Source organism: Nuphar pumila, chromosome 2 (assembly GCF_984573655.1).
Source record: "Nuphar pumila chromosome 2, dmNupPumi1.hap1.1, whole genome shotgun sequence".
Taxonomy (NCBI): Eukaryota; Viridiplantae; Streptophyta; class Magnoliopsida; order Nymphaeales; family Nymphaeaceae; genus Nuphar; species Nuphar pumila.
In genome coordinates, this window is record NC_143250.1 from 91,963,227 (window position 1) to 91,980,191 (window position 16,965).

At 37.4% G+C, this 16,965-nt stretch overlaps 1 protein-coding gene across 1 annotated transcript; it reads left to right on the forward strand.

Moving 5' to 3' along the window:
* The first annotated feature begins 894 nt into the window (after nucleotides 1-894).
* Nucleotides 895-13,534, forward strand: LOC149846105 (protein PIN-LIKES 6-like). The gene is made up of 10 exons (XM_089996176.1): nucleotides 895-1,368; nucleotides 1,936-2,015; nucleotides 4,466-4,590; nucleotides 6,629-6,750; nucleotides 7,519-7,713; nucleotides 8,506-8,580; nucleotides 9,793-9,893; nucleotides 10,622-10,674; nucleotides 11,793-11,987; nucleotides 13,050-13,534. Exons 1-10 carry the CDS (start codon nucleotides 1,192-1,194, stop codon nucleotides 13,169-13,171), a joined length of 1,245 nt encoding a protein of 414 aa, XP_089852302.1. The 5' UTR covers nucleotides 895-1,191; the 3' UTR covers nucleotides 13,172-13,534.
* Nucleotides 13,535-16,965: the final 3,431 nt, after the last annotated feature.

A 16,965-nucleotide genomic window follows, 5' to 3' on the forward strand; every position in this document is an offset into this window, starting at 1 on the left:
AAAAAAAAATACAAATTCTAAAGAAAAATTTGGCAGCCGTCCACTGCCGTGTTGGTGAGGCATTACGGGTTGGGACACGTGGAGGGTCGTTTGTTGTTGTTGATGACCTGATGCACGGTGTGGCAGAGGGGGAGATCCAAACCCAATAAACGACGGACAAGTGTCAAAGCCACGGTGGGCTTTATTTCTTGGAAACAAAGCAGTCTTTGCAGCAGGCCAATAGTTTTTTGTGAGTCAATGAGAGAGAGAGAAAAGCAGAAAGGATTGAGTGTCTTTTCCTGTTTTCATTAGGCTCTGTTTAAAGAAGGTGACATGGCAAAGGTCTAGACGAATTTGGAGTGTGTTTGGAAGAGGGAAGTAGTGGAAAATAACAAAAATTAAATTTGAATATTTCTAATAAAAAATGCGCTATTTACAACTCCTTGAATCACAACTATTCCAATAAGTTCTTAAATTTTCAATGAATCAAAATTTTTACCCCCATTTACTTTAGTAAATCTTATATCCAACTATTTTACTTTATTATTAACTATAATAATGATGTTGTTAAAAGGCTCACAATTAGGACCCGCTAATGGATCAGGCTAACCTAACCGATCAAATTAAGCTCAAGCCGACTCCTTGTGAAAACCCCCTCAAGCCCATTTATCTGTACATAACTCTCAAACTCGAACCTAATTTATAGGCCTAAGTCCGACTCATTGCCGACCTCTACTTATGTTTGGACTCACCTACAACCGGTAAGAAATCGAAAGCCTGAAATTTTTAAAGAGCTACTTCCCAACAAACCAGAAAATCCACAATTCCTTGAAGTTGAGTTTTTGTATTTAGTCGGACTCCTTGCACATCCCTGTTTCCAAACGTAACCTTAAAGAGTCGTACTTCCACTCTGTATGAGAGAGAGAGAGAGGTGCACTGATTGGAAAGTGTATCAAGATTCCTATAACTGAGTTAAAAAAAAAAAAACTCATAGTTTTGAGATTTAGCGGGGAAAGTAGGAACGAAAGAGGAGAATCAAAAGTAGTCTGTGATTTTAGAAGGGGAGAATGAAGGTGGGTCTCTACATGACGATAAGCAGGTGAAAGATTCGGTTTCTGGAGGAGCAGAATTTTGGCCCGTTTAGGGAGTCGGTCGGGAAGCGTTGTTGTTCATGTGAGAAGAGGGAGATTCGCTGTGTGAGACTGAGGGTAGATGGCTAGGGTTTTGTTGGATAAGCTGATGAGCGAGGGCGGTGAGTCGCTTCTGGCGACGATGAAGTTCGCCGTGCTGCCGATCGCCAAGGTCTTCTCAATGTGCTTCTTGGGGTTCCTCATGGCCTCCAAGTACGTCAATATCCTTCCTGCCAACGGCCGGAAGCTGCTCAACGGGGTGAGCTTGATTTCCTGTCCGCCAGATCTTTTTTTTTTTTTTTTTTTTGTTCTTTGATTGCGACAGCTTTCCGTTGCGCGACCTCGATTTTTCATGATGTTTGGGTTTTAATGGAATGTTTAAGAATTGTTGTTATTATGCAATATGGATGAAGAACAATGATTTCTAGTTTTTTTATTTTTATTTGTTTTGGAGGGGGGTGCAAATTTGAATGTGCTCTCTTAATCTTTTTTCTTTCATTTGTTCTTTTGCTTTCTTTGAATGCGTTTTATATTGTCAAGTCATCTGTGGAGAAAACGAATTGATTTTATCTTACCTATCTTCCGGCGAAAATTTTCATCTGGCTTGGGGAATTTCGTAGAATTTGGGAGCTATTTTCTTTTTCTTTTTTGCTTTTTATCATTTTAACCTCTTCTATCTACGGAGGGAGGAGTGGCGAAAAAATCTTGAAGTTTTTCTGGAATTCTAACTCGTCTTGCCTTTTTTTTTTCCCTCTGCTACTCTTAATTGGTAATTCGGTGCCGTGGTATCAGATCTCATTGCTTGGTAAACAATACTTTTTTGCAGTTGGTGTTTTCTCTGCTTCTTCCATGCCTCATATTCTCTCAACTTGGTCAAGCCATCACTGTACAGAAAATGTTGGAGTGGTAGGTATTTGTGCTCTTGCTCATCATCATTGTCTCTCTTTTAGTGGGTTCTTCATCTGTTTGCTTTGTGTTGAAAGCAAAACTTCTGCTCCTGGTGAATCAAACTATATGAGGAATTTTGGAATGTATCAATTGGTATTTGATGGTTTTGCTGTCCCGTTTTGAAGCTTGTCAGGTTCTATGTTATGCATGTTGAACTTTTATGATTGTTCGATGTGTTTTCTAGTAAATGATACCTTGTCATATTTCATGAAGCGTATGATTGTGCATTCATGGTGAGTGTGAATTTCTTATTTGGAAGTGGAAATTCCTACAAAAGCCTTTATTCACCAGCTTTTCTGAGAATTACAGGCTTTGTGATCATACTTGGTGCTTCCGTATATTTTTAATGCATCTACTTATTGAAAGATTTTTTATTTTTTGTTTCTCTTACTGTTGAGTTAGTTGAATTTAGTAGGAAACTTTTGTTTTTTAACTTCTTTTGGAGGCCTCTATAAGACGGTATTCATTAGAGTGTACATAGGTGATCTCATTATATTTGATGATTGGCCTAGGGAAGAATCAATCTTCCACTAGGACTTTGATATTGGAATGCTGAGAATAGTTCTTTTTAGAAATAGAAGTTACAAGATCGTGAAAATTTTGGTTATTTTAAAAGGAAAATTTATCCCAGATGTACTTTTAGAGGGTTGTCTCCTTTAGATGGAAACGTTTCTTTCCCATCGATTAGCCATGTCAGTTCTGTCCATTTTTAGAGCTTTGATGATTGATTTGTAACAAGAAGCACACAAGCATCAAAGGAACTAATATGTATTGCAAACCTTTTTGAGGAACTTCTCAATGTGGTATTTTCATAGGAGGGACATCAGATTTCTCTTCTACAAAGTTTTCAGGAAACAACAAAATGAGGAAAGCTGGAAAACAGATTATAGGCCTTCATTTGAGCTGAATCCATAGGAAAATGATAAAGCCTGGGCCTGGGATGCCTTGATAAAAAGATGCCAGTCTAGGCTTCACCTGGTATGACCAGATGAGCCAAGAGTATAGGATTCAATGTCTATAGAAATGATGTGTTCTAGTCAAGGCCTCTTACGAGTACTGATTGGATGGTAGCACTGACTGAAGTTGGGATTCAAATATATGTGGAAGTGTTGTATTCTAGTCAAGGCTTGTTATGAGTACTGATTAGGTGGCAGCTGAGAACAGTTGTCTTAGCATGAGGCCAATCAAACATAGCCAGGACTCTAATATTATTTTCTTCAATATGAAACCATTAGTCACTGTTATGGTGGTAAATTGAATTTATTATGTTAGTGATTATGTTGTTTTGCAGTGTTTTTTTTTTCTCTTGGCTTGGAAGTCTTAGAGTCATGGAAGAGGGACTGAATTATGAGTTTCATGTTTTTTGCTGGTCAGCTAAGGGGAAAGATGGAGGAAACTGACAAAGGTATATTTCAGGTAGATGTGTATGGAAAACCATGCAAATGTGCTTGGGGAATATGCATAATCAAATGGTTAGACAAAGATGTAAATTTGGTTGATGATTCCTCGTAAATCATTCTTATCCGAGAAGGCAATGAAATCATTCTATGGGTCAGGCCTAGAGAGGCTAGCCCAACTGGGGGCCCATTAAGGCCCAACCCAAACCCAGGCCCACCAAAAGCACGACCTAGGTTCTTTTCTGGCTCTATCTGAGCCCTTTAAGCCTGACTAGTAAACAGGTTTGTCTCGGGTTGGCCCGACTTTTATCGGGCTTGAGCCATTTCTAGCCAGGTACCCTAAAGCACGATATATATACTCTGCTGATGTCCACCCCTAGTTATGGGATTCCTTATTTAGAAATTTGTTCCTTGTTTGCAATTCTTTCTTGTTTTAGTTAGCAGGCCATTCATTGCCTAAGGCAAATTGTTTTTGAATAAAAACTTGTCTTCTAAATGAAGATATTTTAGGCATTTGTTCCTATCTATCTATCTATCCGTTCTCAATAGGTATTTTTTTCTCTTAGTAGATTGGAGATTATCTGTGAATTTTAAAGCATAGATGTCTGGGCTTGTAGCTTGGTGCTCAGAATAGATCAAGAGACACATAATCTTTGTTACGTAAAATAGAAAAGTTGGAGCTGCTTAGTGGCAATCTGCTGCTCTATAGTAGCTTGTTACTTATATCTTTTGGTATCGAGGCATTTATATTAGTCTCTGGACTCTTCAAAATCGTCTGCATGGTTGATTTCTTTTTTTCCTGAAAAATCATGTTGGTCGATTTGGTTTATTTGTGCTCTGTAATATTATTGAACCTAGTCAATGTAATGGAAATTCTTTTGTTTACACATATAACTCTTATTATAATTTTGGGTGGCAATTTCATAATGTCTTGCATTGCGCTGATGGTCTAAAAATGCCTTTTTTCCACCAAAAGTTTTGTTATTGTGCTAATGACATATTTGGCTTCAGGTGGTTTATTCCTGTGAATGTTGTTCTGGGCACGATATCTGGCTCCCTCATAGGTCTTCTTGTTGCTCTTGTGACTCGTCCCCCATACCCCTACTTCAAGTTCACTATCATACAAATTGGAGTTGGTGAGAAATTAATTTTTTTCAGAACTTTTGTTTCTCTTATAAATTGTGTTTTTCTTCCTTGTGTTGTTTGTTTATATTTTGGATGCTTTCTGGTGTTATTTTCTAGTACTATTTAGATAGTATTGTTTTAAATTTACTTCATGTTTGCCAACCTGGTCAAGTGATTGGCATTCTATACTCAATACTTTTTTCCTTTGCTTGTTACAAAATATGAATTCTGCAATTTTTATTGAGAAAGCTGTCTATATTTGAATAATGTCTCCAATAAAGCCACGTGTATATTGATCACCATAAATGCAAAGTAAAAAATGTGTGGGGATAGATCCTTCACTTTTGGACTTTGCTTTTTTAACAAACTGTTTTGCACTGAAACCACTTGTAGACGGATACCATAATTTGAATGTTCAGATGCAACCACGTAATGTTCATATTCAGTATTGTGGTATTTCAAAATAGTTTATTGATATCGATGTCACAGGGAGACGCCATTTATGGCCCCTTATCTAGGGGACACTACATGAAACGTGAAAATGTTATATGACGTGTTGGCACATATGAATATTATTTTATGATTTTTTATATTTGTAATTATTTTAAATTAACGTTCATTAGTAAATATATATTTATATATCAAAATATTGAAATGAATCAATGGAATAATTTGAAAATCCATATCTTGTGACATAGATTGACATGGGCAATGTTGCTCGGTAGGAAGGGACTTTAAAAAAAATGGAAAGTGAAAATTATGGTCCTTGAAGTGGGAATGACAAGGAAACACTTTGGTTGAAGTAAAGAAGTGTTTGGGGAGCATTAATGGATTAGGCAATGAAATATGTAGCACGTGATGTGAATATACATGATGCAAATAGGAAAAGAGAAGTACGGTCACTGTGCCAGAGAATGGCAACCGATTCACCAGTCTTGGTTGATATGCCCCTTTTATGCTAAGCACCTATGTTGGGTAACCAATGAAGGTTCATTGATTCATCTCCTATTAAAATGCATGACCATCTAACGAAAATGCAAATACAAACCCTTCAGTCTAGACTCAGGTTATCACACAGGTCAGCATTCCTTTGATAAGACTTGTTGCAAGGCTATAGATGCTAGAATGAAAAATAGATTTTAACTGACTTAAATAAAGCCCACAAGGCAGGAACGTGCTAATCCACTGAAGGGCCTTCTTGGAATGGTGTAGACGTTTATAGGCCTACCAGTTAGGAAATTATGTTCCTAAGTTTTGGTAATCAAATCTCTTTATTTCAATTTGAGTTACATGTGATTTTGGCACAAAGATTTCAGTTTTGGAAGCAAGCTTCTTGAGAGATCCGTCTTTTTTGGGGAATCTAGGATTATCCCCTTGTTTTTCACCTATGACTATGAGTGCAACTTGGGTCCAAAACTCTAATTTTATTCTTCTAGCTAATTATGCTTGATCATTCAATGAAGCAGTTAAAATACCAGTTTAGATCTTTGATTCTTTATTAAATACATGCAATATACATTCATCAGAAACCATGATGTGTGTAAGTGATGTATGGAGACAAGATTAAAATGTTTAGCTAGTTGGGTTACAACTGGTATTACAAATATTATCTTGAGCTCTGGATAACTTACCTGTTTATCTCACAATACGTAACAAGAAAAGGCCACAGACTGGTAACAAGCGGCTATGCTTCTTAATATTGGATCAGAATCTTGACCTTCATATTCATATTTAACGTCGTTAGCCAACTAAAGCACTTGCAATGTGGTTCCCAGAATGTGCCTGCTTGATGGCTTTTCAAGCTGCCTTACCTTTTTCTTTTCCCGGTGTCTATCTACTGAGGATTTGGTTTCTGTGCTGTATTTATAAATATTTGATAATTTCTAAGATGCGGTTTGAGTATATTATATTACTATTTCTCATGGCTTTATATGTACATAAAACTTTCATGGTCTAGGATCTTTTTCCAAACAGCTTACTGGATTCTGGGCGATTTGTTATTTTTTGTTGTTGTTAATACTTGTTAAGTTTATGTTGTTGTATGTGCAGGTAACATTGGAAACATACCCCTTGTCCTGATTGCAGCATTATGTCGGGACAAGTCCAATCCATTTGGTGATTCTCTTAAATGTAGTCAAGATGGCAATGCCTACATATCTTTTGGTCAATGGGTAGGTAAAGTTGAACCTTTGTGTGGCTCATTCAAATCTAGTTTTTGTTTTTATTCTGTTGTTCATCATTATCTATTTTATTGCCATTTGTTTTATTTATGCTTATTTCGAAGTTATTGGTTTGGGGTATATCTGATTTTTGTCCTTGTGGTAATCATGGTATTTGTATATTTCCACTATCCTAATTGTAATCTTCCTGTGCTTGTGTCTTGAGCCACTTCTGTGAGATTGTTACTATTGTTCCTCTCTCAGAAATAAACGAGAAAACTGATCAAGCATCTGAATAGATTTATGCTATTAACACACACAAGCCGGTACACATGCAAATATTCTTATACTATAACTTCTTCATAAATTTTCTTGCAACCTCTTGTCTGTGAGGTACAAATGTCTAAAAGATAAGAAAATATAGTAACAGCAACATGGGAAAAAGTCATGTTTTATTAATTTAATTTTATTACCAGGTTTTCAGCATATATGAGAATGGCACTGGGTCCTCACATCAGTTGATTTTTCATAGTGAATTATTTTCCTAGATGTGACCATGTCCATGAAATGTTGTGGCGTATCTGGTGATAAGTCTGTGTCATTTTTGTGTCAATACAAGACAAGCATGCTAAGTCAAGTGTCCTTGTTCTTAACAGGCAATAAAATAAAACTTTCTTCTTTAACTGAACTTGCTTATCTTGCTTCCATCATATAAGCCAGGGGTTTCTATCTTTCATAAATTCTCTCCTAATACAAATAACTGGTGCATTTGTATGGCAGGTTGGTGCTATCATTCTGTACACATACGTGTTTCGCATGCTGGCACCTCCTGAAGATTCTTGTGAATTTCGCCCTGAAGCAGGAAAGGGTCCTAGCAAAATTGCTTCAAGGAATCCTGGGCCTGAAGCTGTTCCTTTGCTTTTGCCTCAAGTGTTTGATGCAGAAGTCTCAACAAACATCACAAAGAAAGAAAAGGTAAAAGAAGATTGTCCATTTGTCTTTATGTTCCTTTAAGCAGTTAGCCAGATCCCCTTGATTTGCACTTTTTATGCTTTTGTTAGGAATAGAGGTCTTCATATGAGTTTTTGTATTCTTTTTTTTTAGCATATCACATGCTTGAAGTTTTTTTTTTTATGAGATGGAAATTGGATCCTTCATTACACCAACAATAAGGCTCTGTTATAAGATTAAATGAAACAGGAGATATTTTGTTGAAGGAGTGGATAGTGATTGACTTAAGTAAAGTTTCTTGTCATTTATTTTTTATATCCTATGAGGATGGTCCTCTAATTTCGGGCAATGACTAGTGTCTTCAATCCCTGTCAGATCTGAATTTATGGAAGTGTTGAGTTTCCAACTGTCTGGTTTTCTTTTAGTACTCTCGTGGAAGAAGAAACTCAATTTTCATATTTCCTTTTATCTTCCTTGCATTAGCAATTGCAAGAATATATAACCACAATAGTCTGAAGTGTGAAGATAACCCTGACATACAAATTGCATGAACATATTCTATGTAAATCATTATAGCATCAGCATTCAAGTTGATCTACTGTCTGGTCCTATCAGTCCCTTTCTCGTCGAACATATACTTCACCTTGAATTGTGATAGTATTGGCTGAAGGAATGGTCTAAAAGTTATACACATTTTTGGGATACCTTTGTTTTCCGATATGGTTGTTTGTTGGCTTACTATAAATTTTCTTGCTTATCAAAAAAAGAGAAAAAAAAGTAAAAATTTCTTGTGTTGACATTACTCATTCTGTGCAGATAGTTAATTTCTTCTCCTTCCTTGTTGAAAAGCTGAAGATTAAGCAAATTTTGCAGCCTCCAATTATCGCTTCTGTAAGTATGAACATGCCAATTCTTATAGTTAATTTACATATTTAGTTACATCAATAAGTAAATCTTGCAATTTTTTGTGTATGTCCAGTACTTTCAAATGGGATACCTATTATCATGGTATTATTTCACTTTTCACATTTCATTTCATGTTAACTGAGAACTTGTCTGCCATGAGTTAGTTGTGGTTCAGTCCACCTTGTTTTTACATGGTGGCTTCTGTAAGGGGGAAAATGCAAAGGAATATGCCTGTTGAAATTGTAAGGAATTTATGAATGAGTGAAATCCTAAACCTAGACCCCACTTCCATTGCTGTTTTCATCTTTCATCAAGGATAGCTGATGCCTCACACAACAGAAATAATCTACAACTAATTATGAGCATCTTGTATCTAACCAGACTTCAACATGCACGTGCAAAGTGATAAACTGGGATTCTTAACCAGAATACCTGCAGAGAAGAGAAGAGAAGACAAGAGAAGACAAGAGAAGAGAAGACTCTGTGTATGGGGGCTGTAATCTCACACGATTCCCAATATGGGGGTCATGCCCTTCCTCTTTTCATTTTATATTGAACATGAAATAATATTACATGACATAAATATCCCTGTTAGTAAACAAATAAAATATACAACAATAAGGGGCAGTATAGGAAACAAGAACACAACGTAAGTACAATGGACCCAACACAACGTAACTTGTCCATAACCCAGATCTGAACACGTCTCAATACAAAATGTTGAAGCATATTGAAAGGAGCAGTAGGAGAAAATCATATCTTTAATCCTAATGACCTTATCTCCAACCTGAATGGGCTTGTTTTTTTGGAATTAATGAGTGGGGAGCTCGAAACTAAGTCATGAAACAGTTAACTCTGGGATAGTTCTGCTTTTAACTTTTAATCCTAGTGACATGGTCTTCCCTTTGATGTGAATAATCCTCCTGCTTTTGTTGCACATGTTTTAATTGCTTGTTTGAAATTTGCCCATAACTATTTTTTGCAACTTCGACCTATGTTATTGAATATTGCATTGCTAACTTTAACATGATTGTCTTGTGATTTCTGGGCTCTAAATCATATTTCCTGTTGACCTTCTGTTTTGGATTTTGGACTTATGCAGAAACCCTTTATTGGATTTAATTTGTCATCACCTGTTCATGCTATTTCAAGATTGATATATGTGGATTTTCACTTGGTTGCAATCTTGTTGTGCAGATTATGGCAATGGTAGTTGGTGCCGTACCATTCTTGAAAAACTTGGTTCTTACAGATGATGCACCACTTTTCTTTTTAACTGATAGCTGTATCATTCTTGGGTATGTTCTGCATTGCCCTGTGACAGAAATTATTTTGTTCTGTAGATTCTTCAGTATGAATCTATTCATCAATACTAAAATCACACTTGCATGATACACTTCGAACCTTAAATACTAAAATCTGGTTTTGCAGTTTTTACTTCATATTATTAATTGAACCTTAAATACAATAATATACTAACATGAACATGGACTTAAGAACATGATAATATAATAATATATCGAACTTTCTGTAGTTTATACTACTGATTGAAGCTTACAGATCATGACAGAATATCATGCCTCTTGAATTCTATTATTGTCACAAGCTTGCAAGGAATGATGTTTGTCACAATTTGCAGGTTTATGCAAACAAGCCCTAAATTATGTCACAGTTACCACATTATCTCCATACATTCGAACTTTTTGTGAATGTTAACATGTTCACCAAGTTCTTTGGCACCTACCAGTTTCTGAAATACCCATACATTAATTATCGACATCAAGGTTAAAACACATTTACTAGTTGTACACTGAGAATGGAAGACGACTTCTAATGTACTGCTAAAATTTTAAATTACCAATCTGCTATGGTAGACATGGTTAATAATTAATATAAAGGGTCACCATAGTGTTTCAAAATATTGTCAACTGCAAAAAAAGTTTGGTGGTCTCAGTGTTAATGGTGTTCTGCAAGAAATTTTGAGTTTTCTCTTTTTCTGTATCTGACAATCTTATGTGATTGACAGAGGAGCCATGATTCCATGCATTCTGTTGGCTTTGGGTGGCAACCTTGTTGATGGTAAGTTAAATCTATTAATGCTTTATGTCTGTCATGGGAAAGTTAATGCTTTTGCATGTGAGGGTTGATGGGGCCATGTCTACCATAAAAATGTGAAAGGGAGAAAATTTAGTAACTTCTGGTTAGAATTAAATTGCTAGGTCATGAACAAATTTCTTTGATTTTTCTTTTCTTTTAAATGCAGTGAACACATTTAAACTAGTTCTGATTCTATGTCCAAATTATTAATGGAAGTACGATGATAAATCCTTTCTGTCAACTTATATAAGTTGACTTATAGAGAGATTTGAGTCATTATGTGATACACCTGTATGGAACATGCGGTGATTCATTCCAGAATATGCAAGATTTAGTCTTAAATCTTCCCACTAATATGTGATTTTAGGTATCTTGGCATTCATGACCTGTAAAAGGAGAATGGTCAGGTCATTTGCTGAATTTGCCTTGGACTTATTCTTGTAAAACCGAGAAATAGACTGGTATCTTTTTATTACCAGTTTCAACTGAAATATCTTGTGAGCAATATGTTGCGTATAATTGATACTTCCAAGATTATGAAATTTTCTGATCTTACAGAAAATCAAGCTTTCGGAAAGCTAAATTGGGACTTAGGTAGACTGTTGGTTAGGAATGTATGCCTGTCAATGTGAGGTGTTCTAATATTTCTCCTGCCATACAACTATCAATAGTCATTGGCCATCACATGAATTTGAATCATTTCATGGGCACACACATCCCTTAAAATTTTAAAGCTTGAAGCCATCAACTGGGTGTAATGGGTCTAGCAGCAAGCCATACACCTAAGCTTTTAAGACCACAATGCAATTTTAACTTTTATTCATTAGTGTTGTTGTTAGCCACTTCAAATTTCTGACTTTGATTATTAATTGAATCCCTTTTTATGTGATTTTTAGCACTTATTTCACATATTGATCGTCATCAATCTGGGATAAAAAAATCAAATTTTCACTGAGCTGTGAAGCCTCCTATTTTGGGTTCCATAGTTTCAATTGCAGATGTCTTTGCTTGGTTGTTGAATTTTATATTTGGATTTCTTTTCCTTCTGCTTCTACAGAAATGATTACTTGTTGAATATATACTTGTGTTCTTTATTGTAGGACCAGGGCCAGGAAGTGCCAAACTTGGAATTAAAACAATTGTTGCAATTTTAGTTGGACGTCTGGTGTTGGTTCCTCCAGTTGGGCTTGGTATTGTCACTCTGGCAGATCGGCTTGGCTTTCTTCCAAAGGGTGATAAGATGTTTCGATTTGTTCTTCTTCTGCAGCATTCAATGCCGACATCTGTGTTGGCTGGTAAGTGCGAGTAGAGAATCTTTTCTAGCGTCAAGCTATTCGTTTCAAATCTTGAAACCTTCTGCATGGTGATCAATTGTTTCTCAGATTCCAGCAAAGGCTTGGTTTTGCTTTTTCCCTTCCTTTGACAGCCACATAATCTTTTAGTTAAACTGTTGCTTCTCAAGTGTAACTCTACTTGTTGGAGGATGCTTCTTAAAATGGTCTTCGTTTTTCAGCTATTGCCCTTCCATACATGATTTGTAAATTTGGGACATTGTCTCATATCTGCCAAGCTTGACTTGACTCGGGCGACTTTCCCTAGTCGTGTTCTTTTAAATCAGTTTATAACAATTAAGGAATATTTAGAATTTTTGTGCCTGTTAATCAGATTTAAATTTCAGAAATGCGAGTAAAACATGAGAGAGAGAGATCACAAGGAAAGAAACAAGAAAAGCAAAAGAAGAAACCAAAACATATTACCTGACCAACATATCAAGGCTATGTACTCGAAAACACAGGTGTCACCGTACCAATCTCATGGAGCAGCAGTGACACATTTGAGTAGGCTATCTTTTAGGCATCAAGCAAGTCAGAAGACTTGACAAGCATGGTTCTCATCAACTCACAACTCAACCAATGACTTTGGAAAGATCATGCTGGAAACATGATAAATGATTTTGCCAAGCCATATATTTCGAATTGTCCGGAATTGATTGAGATGACTTGGGCAAGCCATGACCCATACTTATAAGGCTTGATATGGATTGCAGTCTTTCTTTTTTATTACTGCTACTTTTTTTCTTCGGTACTTGTGTGAAAGTCTCTGTTTTTGTCGTATTTCTCGTATATTATTTTCTGATCAGAATCTACCTGCCCAGGTGTCACATGGCAGAGTTTATTATTTTTCCATTTCAGAAATATAGGCTCATTATAAGATGCAAAAAATGTGGTGATGATTGATTATACATTTTATCCCCTGGCTTTCAGTTCCGAGATTGAATTATAGTTTCTTAACTGTCCTTTAGGTCTCTTTTAAGTTCACTGAATGATCACTGATTCCAGTTGTTTTTTGGTGAACAGGTGCGGTCGCTAATTTAAGAGGGTGTGGCAAGGAAGCAGCTGCTATTCTTTTCTGGGTTCACATCTTTGCTGTCTTCTCGATGGCAGGATGGATCGTGCTCTACCTTGGCATCCTCTTCTAGGTCAGACTGCTTCTAGTCTAATCCATGTTTGACGGACATGTCCTACTGATATAATCTCATAGATGGCAACACCACAATTTGCTGGGTAGACTCCTTGGTCAGTGGCATTTTTCCCATTGTCTCAAGGGTGAATTGCAGTAGCCACGAGATATTCCGGGAGTGAAGTGGGGAGTCGGGTCACATGGTGCTTCTCTTTGTTCTCCTTGATTATTCATGGTACATGTTGAGTGAGAACCTGTGTATGCCTTGTTGGCATCATTTATTTTCACATCTTTATAGATTGCTATGAAAATCTTTCTTTTATTCGAATAAGCAATAAGGAAAGCCAACGGTCTGGATGTCGGAGGCTATTATGATTATGGTATATGGTGCATGGCTTCAAAGCGGGATTATGAGAATCTATGCTGAAATCTACTGTAACCTAAGCTATTGCTAAATTAGCGATCTAGTGAGAACTTAAAATAATGAAAAATACTCTCCAACCTCTAACGAGTCTCTACAATGATCATCTATAAAAAAAAGAGAAGAAACCTTAATTTCGATTTGGATTCAATACTTAATTAAAATCATCAAAACCGGACTTAGTATATTGGTTTTCATATGAAATAGATAAAATAAGTGAGGTCAGACCTGGTTTTGATTGGCTTTTGACCTATTTATTTAGGGCGTAGCTGCCTACACTGATAAGTGCCTATAGCCTTATGGAGTTTTCTTTTGGGGGGTGTGGGGGTTTTATTTAATGTATTTTCTCAAGAATTTGACCATACGTGTTTTACATGTTGATCGTAACTATTGGATCGTCTGATTTAGATATGTTGGTAGGTTTTTATAAGGTTTGAAAATCAACGGGCCAAAATTTTCATAAACATTCAAGCTTCAAAATTCTTTTTTTTTAATCGGAAAAAATATGTTAAGTGTCGTTTCTTAGCAAATTGACCATATCAAATATATCTGGAGGGCCAGATTTGCAAAAACATCCTGAAAACCCCCGTCCACTTGATGTAGTAACCTAAGTTTTGTTAACACCTACTGCCAATCCCTATTTTATTAATCCAATTTCGACCTGGATCTGCCTAAACCTGACATTCGACCTGGATTTGGATATAGATTTTCAGATTCGATTCTATGGGTCAAATCCAGTTTAGAACTAGGTTAGATCTTTGACCCCTTTGCATCCCTACCAAGAATGATAGGTAGAATTTCTTGGGTTCAAGTTTTGATCATGGGACTTATATGTAGGGCTGTCAACAGGTCAGGTACCTCACCGAACAGGGTGTACCCGAAACCACCTAAATAACAAATCGTTGGGTTTGGGTTTCATTGTGTCACGAAAATGATATCTCAAACTTGGATTCATATAATTTCAGAAGTTTACTTTAATTAAAAGTACATGTAAAACACTCGAGACAGGTCGGACATCCGGCAAAAAAAAAACAAGGGTCGGATTGGGTACTCGGCAAAAAGCATAACCCAAACTCGACCCACTTATTGCTCTGGTTGGGTACCCAATACAAAGTCTACAGCCCTACTTATATAGGGCTGTCATCCTCCCAGGTTTGTACCTGCCCCACCCAAACACCAACTCAAAATACATGGTTTGGGTACTTATAAGTGAAACCAGTGTATGTCCCCGGACATGGCCAAGATCGTGAGATTTTACAAGCAATACTTGATAATGGTTTTGCTTCTCTACACCATACATGGTTCTGAGCATCTAATCAAAATCACCAGGGCTGAGGAACTAAAAAGCAATCAATTTTACGTATTTTGATAGAATACTTTCATATGCTCACATTTGGGTGAAAATCACAATCATGTATGGGTACTGCTCACTCAGTCTTCACTACGAACCAATCTCTTTAGCCACATTTAAATCTTGTCACAAGTATATAAATCAAATACAGTGGCGAAAGCACCTTTAAATTTAGCCAAGTTACTAAGGTTGCCTTTCAATGCCCCAGTTCTTAAACCCAAGGGATCGGATCTCAGAACTGAGGATCTTAAGCTGGACCAACCCAACCCCGTGCATTTTCCTTAAAATCACGTCTCTCATATCTTAAAGAAACAAGAACTTGAAATACATCGTTTGAATGTCTCAGATTTGAGCGTGGGCCCCATGCTTCATGAGATGCTCAGATTTGACATATAAGGATCTCAAACATACTTGATCCGAGTAACAGTTTTGTGCCTGGTGGACCAAGCCGACCCGACCCACCATGGGCTGGGTTTCGATCAAGGTTTTAAGCCCTGGCCCATTAGCTAAACGGGCTAAAACCCAACCCATTATACACATGGGTCGGGCTCGGGACGGCACACGGGCTACCGAGTCGACCTGATGGGCCCGAGCTACCTAGTTAATTTTTTAGTCACTGGTTGCATAGTAACTTGGTAACTATTACAATTTACCTAATTAGTTGCATTGATTATATGAGAATTAAAAAAAAAATAGATGGGTTCATTAATCTTTCATTAATTCATCATTTTTGGTATTATATGAATTAATTTATGAACTTCATTAAAAATAACCTATAAATAGGTTTGGGTCAGGCTGGATCAACCCGCTAAACATTGGCCCATTGAGCCAATTAGCCTGATCATGGATTGCGCTTCAAACTCAAGCCCGTTAAGAACCAGGCCACACTTAAAACCTGATGAACTCAGCTAGAACCAAGCTTGAATACTTCAAGCTCGTCTCCTAAAGCTCGTTTGCCAGCCCTAATTAAAAGGGGCAAGCACTTATAACTATTGGTGTCAACGGGTCGGGTTTGGTTTGGACCCATGTAGAACCAGACTTGGATCAGATTTTTGGGTATGGTAGTGGGTTCGGACCCGGCGTCTAATCGAGTCCACTATAAGAAAAACCATACCTGGACCTGATAAGAACTACATGAACCAAACCTGGACCATACCTAGTAAAACCATATTTCTTTTATCATTTTTACATTAAAAATTTGCGAATCTTAATTGGAACTCGTATTGGGTCCAGATCTGGTATAAAATTTCACAAACTATACCTGAGTTCATGTATTAATCGGACCATCGAGTTCGGACCCGGGTCTTCTTATTTATCATCAGGTCCAGGCCCGTTGACACCCCTACTTATAACCGTATACATATTGAGGGGCCAACGTGCCCAAACAAAAAAGGAGTTATGGTGATTGGCAGAACACCTGTACAGTGTTCGGGCCTTTTCAAGGGGTAAATGTGGGGCCCACTCTCTATATGGAGCGGGGGGCCACTACGTACGTGGCACTACATGGTTGGGGGTGCTGGGCTCCAGATCCAGATGTCCCGCCACTATGGGCAGCATTAGCACTACCACGACAGCAGCAAGTGCCGTGTGAGTGCATCTTGTGCGTGTGGTCCATGGAGAGAAACAGAGAATATCATCCTGTCTGGGCTGGAGAGCATCTCTCGTAAAAGGGAGCCCCTCAAAGAAAGAAAGGCATGCATGCACAGGGTTCCAATCATCCGCAATTAATCTCTCACAGTGATGGAATCGAACGAACGAATGAAGTGAAACTGGAACACACAAACCCCACCCCCAAAAGAAAGCCAATAAGAAAAAGAAGGCAAAAGGGAGACCACGACAAGCCTTGAGCTCGACGGACGACGTAGAGCCAGCACCACCAACTGGAGGTTGCCACCGTCGACGTCTCTATTGATACCAGACTTTAAAGAACGGCTGTGCTACAATTCCTTGCTCCCTTTACCCCCGAGAATCCGATGCGTCGTGTCAACGACAAAGCCATGCCTATAAATACATTATCTCCACTTCTACCGGAAACCACACA

Bases quoted from the DNA above. Each gene is read 5' to 3' on its own strand.
- LOC149846105 (XM_089996176.1), top strand. From the start codon at position 1,192: ATGGCTAGGGTTTTGTTGGATAAGCTGATGAGCGAGGGCGGTGAGTCG. The intron at 1,369-1,935 runs GTGAGCTTGATT...ACTTTTTTGCAG, and splicing joins GCCGGAAGCTGCTCAACGGG to TTGGTGTTTTCTCTGCTTCT. The intron at 11,988-13,049 runs GTAAGTGCGAGT...TTTGGTGAACAG, and splicing joins GCCGACATCTGTGTTGGCTG to GTGCGGTCGCTAATTTAAGA.